This window comes from Nanorana parkeri, unplaced genomic scaffold (genome assembly GCF_000935625.1).
Source record: "Nanorana parkeri isolate BGI_ZX_2015 unplaced genomic scaffold, ASM93562v1 scaffold747, whole genome shotgun sequence".
Lineage (NCBI taxonomy): Eukaryota > Metazoa > Chordata > Amphibia > Anura > Dicroglossidae > Nanorana > Nanorana parkeri.
The window spans coordinates 422,667-432,062 of NW_017307015.1; the positions used below are offsets into that span (position 1 = coordinate 422,667).

The 9,396-nt window shown below is 41.1% G+C and overlaps 1 protein-coding gene across 1 annotated transcript in view; it reads right to left on the reverse strand.

Annotated features, from left to right (window-relative positions):
* Window positions 1-9,396, reverse strand: part of PPFIA3 (PTPRF interacting protein alpha 3) — a 165,303-nt gene that overhangs the window by 45,742 nt on the left and 110,165 nt on the right. The window contains exons 14-16 of the mRNA XM_018564364.1: window positions 6,972-7,171; window positions 4,017-4,239; window positions 870-1,027 (exon numbers count right to left, since the gene is read on the reverse strand). Of these exons, the coding sequence (XP_018419866.1) occupies window positions 870-1,027; window positions 4,017-4,239; window positions 6,972-7,171 (581 nt within the window). The remainder of the gene's footprint in view (window positions 1-869; window positions 1,028-4,016; window positions 4,240-6,971; window positions 7,172-9,396) is intronic.

Below are 9,396 nucleotides of genomic sequence, written 5' to 3' on the forward strand. Positions count from 1 at the left end.
ATCTATATATATATATAGGGGGGTGTATTATTTTACAGGGGTTTTTATGTGTATGGGGGGGAGAAGAAGTGTATTTAGGCTCCATTCACACCTGTATCTTTTGGTGCAATTAGGGATTCCTGCATCAGGAACATGCGTTTCCTGCAGCAGGAATCCCTAATCTGGCATTTAAAAGCGGCAGCTGTCACATATTCAAGTTAATGATCAGGTGACAGCAGCTGTATGTAAACGCCTGCACACTGCATGTAATGATACGTGATATGATTACATTCGGTTAGGAATCAATCACTCTCCCTGGACGCAATGATTGTGCATTCAGGGAGTGTTTTCTAACGGCATGTAATAATATCACATATCATTACATGTGGTGTGCAGGAGTTTACATGCAACTGCTGTCGCCTGATCATTAACTTTAATGGGTGGCATTGGCCGCTTGTAAAAACCGGATTAGGGATTCCTGCTGCAGGAAAACGCAAGTTTCTGACGCAGGAATCCCTAATTGCACCTAAACCTACAGATATAAATGGGGCCTTATGGTGTGTATTAGGGTCCATAGCACCAACCCGGATATAGTTAAATTTTATTTTAAAGTCTGAAATTTGGCGAGCGGCCCCCATGGGAGAATTTTTTTTCCGAGTGGCCCCCAAGTGAATTGAGTTTGAGACCCCTGGCCTAGACTGTCTGCCAGTAAGTTTGCCTTCCACTACTACTGGGCCTGTGTGGGGCTATTGTGGGCCATCCGTTCCTGACCAGTCAGGGATAGGCAAGTAAAACATATATTCATATGCAGTTGGTGTAATCCCAATGTAGGCTGTATAAGTGGAAATATATTTTAATATTATAAATATGCATTCAAAGAAAATTCCTACCTTGCCCGGGATTCTCTTCCATCTTCTAAAGAGTTGGTCTGAAGAGCAAGAGCCTGCGTCATCCTTTCTAATCGTACAGCCCGGGGTGTCAAAGGAGGTGTGGTCTCACACTGCATCAAGGTCTTCTCATCTCTGCTTTCTTCTTTAGGAACATGATTCTGTGCACAAAGACAATATATTAAGTTCTACTGAGCCTATTTACAATGGGACTAAATTGCCTTTTTCTTGATCACTCACCACATGACACAAGTTTTGTTGGGGACGCACATGACAGATCATTGTCAAGGGGGTTTCTGGGGGGGTGGAGGATCTGGGGGACTACACAACCTGATCACTGTTCTACCCCCTCTGGAGACATTATTTCTGTTAGTGCCAAACTGTGCTTCCTATTCCTTTGTAGCTAGCATCAGGGTCCACTGCTCCCTCTAGAGCACCCTCCTCTGACTTAATATCTAGAAAGGATTTCACCACCGTTATGGTGGATCTTATGGGGAAGGCGGTTGATCTCCTTCACATACAACTGGGAATAGGGGGTGCAAGTGGCCCCCCTTTCCTGCTTCCTCAGAGACCTCCTCTGATTCTCCACTAAATGCATTCCCACTATCTGAGAAGAAGGAAGAGAAAGGAACTGTTTCCAGTCTCTAGGAAACCTCTTTGTAAAAGAACCTGTCTCCTAAAATTTGCCCTAAGCTCAAGAACTGTGGATGCAGTTAGCACGTTTGCAATTAGACATGTCTACCCAAACCCGCTAAAACCTTTTTTTTTAAAGATCATTTTTATTGATTTTTGCAAGTGTCAGAGACACAACAATGATAACAACAACACCAGGAGATAAACAGAGGCCAGTGTCAAGGGAGTCCCCTCTATCGCCATATGGATGATAACAAATCTCCCGTGTCGGTCAGTCTTAACCTGGAGAACATCAGCATTAAGCGACTTAGCTAGCAGAATGGACACCCCACGTCAATATGATGAGTATACAGCATTAAAGGATTTGGCTACCCAGTGTTTTTCCAATGCCAGAATCCTAGATCCCAGCAGATGGGTCTCCTGCAGACACACCACATGTGGCTTAAGTTTAAAGAGGAAGTCGAATACAAGGGAGCGTTTGAGGCTGGAATTCAAGCCCCGAACGTTCCATGAAATAAATTTATATTGCATCAGAGGACAGGGAAAGAGTCAGGGCAGTTAGAAGGTGAACCTGTGAATTGAAGCGGTGAAACCTCGTGAACCAATGCAAGCTGTAGAGCGTCATAACATACAAACAGTAGAAAACGTCAACCGACATCCCAACATGAACTACCATTCCCATCCCACCCCGCTTGTTAACCCAACTCTAACAAGCCCGGACCCCTTAACGTAACCAAAACTCAAGCACATGAACATCATGCTTCAGCAGAGAGGGGTCTATATGTACCCCCTCAATCTGTGATGCCAGGGAGGTTTTGCAGTCCCAAATAGCCTCTATTAATTGTAGGAGGGTGGGCTCAGCAGGGGCCTGTGTGTCTGCAGGGAACGTCTCCCCCATCCCCCTCTCCTCAGAGGCCCTGCCAGCACCTTGTACAGGTTGGCCTTTTGTGTGTTCAGCCTGGGGGGATTGTGCTGCCTTCCCCTTCATGCCCAGCTGGGACAGTGGAGCAGATTTCCCCTGGGAAGCCCCCTTACTTGAGGATTGAGGAATCCCCGTCCTCATCGTGGAGCCCGAGGAGGTGCGGAGGGCCGCATGTCCGGCACCATCTTGCCGCTGGAACCGGGCCAATTTTTGGGCCGCGGAGACGTTCCTTTGGTCCCCGATTTTCCCCATCGTAGCTGCCAGGAGGATCCTGAGGGAGAGCGGAAGGAGCTCGGGTGCCGACCGAGTCGCTGGAACCGTCAGGATAGGGTAAGGATGAGAATGGGACCGGAGCTGCTGTGATCAGCGTCCGTCCATGCACGCCGCTTAAACCTGCTAAAACCTTACCTGTTCACCCACACTAACAGCATGTGTTGTATGGTGAATGGAATCACCCTGGGGAGTTGTTCTCTCATCCCAAATGGTTAAAGACATATTATAAAACAATTTCAACTGTGCAAGTTTTCAGACATCCCTTTCAAACAGCACAGCTTAGTCTTTGATCTTTTTCAGTGTGCTCTCACTAATTAAATGTTGAAGCTGTACTGTATGATTGTCACTATGTCGCCCTGAGGAAGGGACCCTGCATGGCCCCGAAACGTTGGCTTCATGATGTATGTGACGCATTAATAAAAGTGCTTACGCTTTTCACACAATATCGAATGCTAGTGACTTCCATCATGAATTACCAAAGAAATCGCTGCAGTTTTTAATACAGAAAACTGCTACAGATCCCTGCAAAAATGGAGTTGGTTTAGGAATATGGACTGTTTGCAGGTAAACTGAAAGACAGCTCACATGACTCTTTACCCATGCAGTGAACACACTACATAGGCAGAGCCTGCATATAGGCAGGGAAAGGTTATTTTCGCTGCTTATACAGTATGCCTGGCTGTTAACCTTGGGAAACGCAGGGTAACAGCAGTGGCATCAGTGCAATGTCTAGTGCAGACACAGCACAGAAAACATGGAAGATCACCCCTAAAAAAAAAAAAAAATATGGCTTGCACTAGAGGTTCATTTTGTGCACCAAAACTTACTTATAAAACCTGATTTGATAGCTCAGTTTGCTTTTAAATCCTCCATTAGCCAGCTAAGAAACACACTGTTTTTACAATTTTTATTATAGTGTATTTATTTTGCTGTCTTTATAAAAGGGTAACGGGGTGCCAAAAGAAATCACAATTACAGAATAGTAAATTCTGAAGGTAGGAAGTAGACACATTAGAGGTGCAGACAAAAATTTGCACCACCGCCCATACATCTTTAGCTCTACAGAGGTATTCTACTGAAATATTAGCAACATGTACAAACTGTATCATGCTGTGTAAAATGTCATGAGACTCCACAGGAACAGTTTATTTACTTTAATTAATAATTGTAGACAGATCAATAATAAATACCCATTTCAAGTCTCCATATCTTTTAACAATCATCAAGTCAATGATGAAATGGGATACGACTACACATAAAGTAAAAAATCGATTCAAAACATTTGTCTAGAACTGGAAATTCACGAAGAATGTAATACTTACAAATTTCTCGCCCTCTCGAGCTGGGCTATGGGGGGTTATACGTGGGGTAGAGTGTCCACTACTGGGTGGGGAGGGGCTGGCCAAAGTGGAAGTGGTGACAGATGTTGGAATGGAACTAGCAGAGCGGTAACGTCCCAGAGATCCATCAAGAGTGCCACTTGTAACCCTGCTTTCAATCTCTTCAGCCCGCAGCTCAGTGGTCTCCTTCTCTTCCTGTATCAACCTGGCAAGAAGAGGCAATGTAAGCAGAGAATAATTCTGCGTCTATAGCACTCACGCATTCTGCTGCACTTTACCATTTAAGGAAAATGACAAAATAAACATAAAAGGACCAACACTATGTTACAAACAATGAAACAAAAAAGGTAAGAGATCTCTATCTGCAAAAGTGTAGAATGAAAGATATCAGACCATTCATGTCTAATTGTAAAACATAACGACCTAGCAAGATTCTCTGAAAAAACACAACTGGCAGCAGATGCTGGTAAAAGGAGGATAAAGAGTAGAGGTCATAAATTAAGTAAACAAGAAGTGGAGAAAGCAACAAACGTACTGCCAGGTATGGTACTGCCAACAATGATGTATTATCTAGATCAAATAGATGTTTTGGGAAATTAAGTAGACAGCCTTAAAAATGTGTTTAACCCCTTCGTGATGGGAGACGTACACTGTACGTCCCGCCACAAAGGGACCAAATGACTTGTCACGTACACTGTACGTGACAAGTTATTTGCTGCACTAGAAGGCTGGTAACCGCTGAGAATCAGTGGTTATCATTCATTAATGGATGCCTCAGTACAGAGGCATCCATTAATGAAAGGGTTAACCTTTTTCAGACACCCGATACCTGAAGATCGGGTGTCTGAGAGTCAAAGCAGAGCTGGCATGTTTGCCGGCTTTGACAGCTCGTATAGATCGAGAGATATCTCTCTCAAGCTATACTGGCTTTTTTTTTCTTTCACTTTCAGGAATAGACACATACTGTATCTATTCCTGAAAGAAGAATGTTTCAGTTTTCTGATGGTTGTTGTAACAATCAGAAAACTAGTGAAAGCTGAATCCTGAACTGCTGCAGGATCAGTGTCACTAACTTATTATCGGCTGTTCTGAAGTTTGAAGCAGCCTAATAACCAAAAATGTATTAATTTATCAAGCAGTAATAGTGAGATTAATTCACAATGACTGCTTGATATAATTAAAATAAATGAAATAACATTTTTAAGTTTAAAAAAATAGTGAAAAGTGTAAAAAAAAAAAATAAGTGTAAAAAAATATATAAAAAAAGGGACAAATAAATGAATGTATTCATTGCATTTTTTTTAGCTGTGCTGGTTTTGTAAAAAAAAAATACTACAAATCAAAACTGGGAAAAAAGTGTTTTTTTATGTTTTTTCCTCTTTTTTTATATTTTATTTGTCCTAAGTGAGGCGTTAGACACACATATGTGCTATAAATATGTAGGCCTATCTGCCCTCTAAAAAACAATATATAATATGTGTGGGTGCACTTTGTAAGAAAGTATATTACTGACGTGGAAGAATCACACAGCAAAAATGTCAAAAGTGTGTCAGTCATTTACGAACAGAAACTAAAAACAAGCTCAGTCATGAAGGGGTTAAAGCAGACCTTTTTTAAGTAACTGAAACATGAAAAAAATTGTTATGTTTTCATGTAAAAAGTCTGACAACTCCAAGCTTTTTTTCATTATGGAATTTAGAAAATGCAGAACTCTTACAGGTCCACCCTACACTATGTTAATTACATAATTTTCATACACAGCTTTATGTAAAAATGTTTAAATCCCTGCCTTTACCAAGATAGCCACCGCCACAAAAACAAAGTGGAGAACAAGGCATTGTAAGTCAGTAATACAGAAAAGAACGCAGCAGGGAGACCATAATCAATATTAGTGATTAGTTGTTTGTCCTTTTTTTGGGCACAGTTTCCACTTTAAAAGCCCTTTCAAATTGGCAGTTCAATCAGGCGGATCTGATTGGAAGCTCAAAGTTAGTCGGCAGCCGGATCTTTTTTTTGTTAAATCAATTGTTATTGGAGCTTTCAGGAAATAATAGATTAAAAAGAAGTAAGACAAAGCATTAACACTAGGGCTGTGCAAATTAACAATTAATTTATCGATGAATCGTTAATCTTTTTGATCGATTAAACATTTTTTGATCGATTAAACATTTTTTTGAAACTTTATGCATGAGCGCCAGCCAAGGCATTGGCCTATACACATACAGCACAGCAATGAAGTAATAAAATGAACTAGGATCACACTAATCCAGCATGTTATTATTCTGAGTTGTTGGGGCACGTGAGATTAATAACGTGCTGGATTAGTGTGATCCTAGTTCATTTTATTACTTCATTGCTGTGCTGTATGTGTATAGGCCAATGTATTGGATCTGTATGTGCATTATAATTAATTGAAATTAATCGATTAAAAAAAAATTTGATTAATCGAACACGAAAATTTTAATCAGCAACAGCCCTAGTTAACACATTGCTTCAAGCATACATACAGCAGACACAATCCTGTGGGCAGCCGGATCTAAACTGATGTGTCTCGTTTACATCCGATTGCACTGGACTCCAGCCAGATCCAAAAAACCAAATGGAACAAAGTTCTGTTTTGGCAGACCTGATTATTACGGATCGGGGGTTACTGATGTAAACAGACACATCTGACTCCATGTACATCTGGACTCCCCATAGACCTAACATGGGTCTGGTAAGTTCAATTGCGATGAAGAAAAAACTGGGTGGACATGAATGTAACAATGGTAACATCAGTTCCGAACTGCTCCAATCAGCAGAGGATCAATGATCAGAAGAACTGACAAACACCCATGTGAATGGGGCCTTAAGCAGAACTCATACAAAAAAAAACAAAAAAAACTACAACAGCAGGGACATGGAATTGAGCATGCTAAACAAGCGATCATTTCATACTTGATTTCTTTGTTTATTGCTTCCAACTGCTCCTGTAACATGATAGCGAGGGTCTGCACATCTGTCTGGCCACTTGGAGACAGTAGGTCTGCTGAGCTGAATATGGTCTCTCTGTCATCTTCATCAGAGCCGTCCAAGTCACCTTCAAATGCTTGTGCCACATTGGCAAGCACATTGGCCTGCTGAGCCCGCTCCCACTCCTGTTCATCCAGGGTTTGAATCTAAGTGGGAAGGGTTAAGGTAAAACAATTAAAAACAATTCTGTGGTAAGAAACTGACTGATTGCCATGGGGATGTTGACAACTTGGTTGAAATTTATACTGGGGGGAAAAAAGTAGCACTAAAAGGCAAAACCTGTTTATTCACTTTGGATAGAGTGAAGAGGGTTTAGAAACATTGTTGAATTTCTAATGCTGCGTGTGTCCTCGTTAGGGGGAGCCACTCTCTCTCTCTTTGTCCCAGTGTCCTTTTTCACTGAGAGTGAACATTAAAAAATTCAAAATTTTGAGTTGAAGCAAAACAGAAACTGAGGACAAACCTTCCAATTAAGAGCAAAGTTCTGGTGTCCCTGGTGAAAACCAGAGCTTTCCCTTACTTTGGAGGCATTTTCTCTCCCTTCCTGAGCGAGCAGGGGAAGGAACATCTCCCCAATGGGACACAGATGGCCAAAAAACTGACAGGGCTTATAGTCCTCCCTTACTCTATCCAAAATGAAAAAAGTTTTCACTTTATTCCACTTTAATTGGTTAGAAAAATGCATGCCAACAAAAGCAAATCAAACATCTTAATAAGAAGCGTGCTGGAATAGGAAGCCATTTGTAATCCAGCAAGACAAACTTTATAGCACATTAAGCAATCTTTAAGGTATAGTTAACTGTGAAGAAGCATTTTTAAAAGAGAACTACTTCTAGCAGAATAATGCAAACAATCCTGCTTCTGTTTTGAAGTCAGTTTCCAAAATGCCCTTAGCAGGTGATCACTATATACTGTATGTACATTTGCAGATTTGATGATACCTGTATTCATAATTTTGTTTCAGAAAAAACAAGAAAAAGAGGGGGAAGGAGAAGTAAGAAAAATATGTAATATACGTTGGATGGAGAAAATGGGAAGGGGAAACCCCTTACTTTACTCCTCTCTTTTTCCCCTTCCCATTTTCCCTATCCAAAGTATATTACATATGTTTATTACTTCTCATTTCCCCTCTTTTTCTTTTTTGGGAAAGGAATAGAACAGTAAAAGGAACAAAAATTTAAAAAGAAGGAATATAAAAAGGAAAGAATCACTATTATAAAAAGGAGGGAGGGATTGAGAAAGCTCCCAGCTGCTCAATGTGTATCAAATAATGCAGTTCTATACTTGTTTACATTTCAGCATTGTTTACACTGTTATGCACTCTCAGAGTTATGCAGCTGACAGGACAGCAACTGTCAGAATTCAGGTGGCCGCTAATTAAGTATAGCTAAAGAAGGGAGCACACATCATTTTAAGTAAGCCTTTATAGATATAATACAATTGTTTTTGTACTGACTATGAATTACTTTTCACCAATGTATATTGAGGTACACAGAACTGTAGATTCATAACTTGTGTGTATACTGCTGCCTACAGGAGGACTGGACTGTATGCAAAAGCAAAAGGGTGCCCTCTAGAGGCTATACCTGCTGTAGAAAATCAGTAAGAAAGGGGATAGAGAAAAGTATCAGCCTCGCCTAAACACACAAATGTGCAACTGTGGGGCTAAACAAAAATGAGCAATTAACATTGCAGAAAATAGTTTTATAGCTAGTACAAAAAATTCTGGTTTTCTCCATCATTCAATGAGGGAAACATTAATTTAGAATCATAACCTCTGGGATATCTAAAAGCAATATAGGAAACTGGGGGGTGAGCAAAGTTAGCAAACAAAACAACAAGGGGGAAGTCTTGCAGTCCAGGAGTAAACATATGATCACAAAGCTGCCTGCAGAACCTTGAGGCAAAGCTAGCATCCGCTGATGCAGCCACTTCCATGCAATAAATTTAGCGGGGACACACACACACACACACTCCGCTGGGCACTACTGGATGTAGGGGGTGACTCTGCTGGGCATGCCTGGATGTAAGGGGAGAATCTGCTGGGCACACCTGATTGTAAGGGGGAATTCATTTTTTCAGCTCACAAAAATGTATAAAATATATCATGTGGCCCTTGTACTGAAATGTTTGGAGACTCCTGCTCTAGTGGCATCATAGGAATTATTTCACCCTGACCTGCCAGTTTTCTCCTTTAAAGCTTCTTCAATGGCTTCTTTGGAGGAATGAGCTGGAAGGAATTTCCATAATTCTCATATCTCCAGTCTAGCCAAGGAGGACTCAGACCTAATGTGTCTATTCACAGATTCACCAGTTGCACAGTGTGACTCGTTGGAATCGAATCCTCACT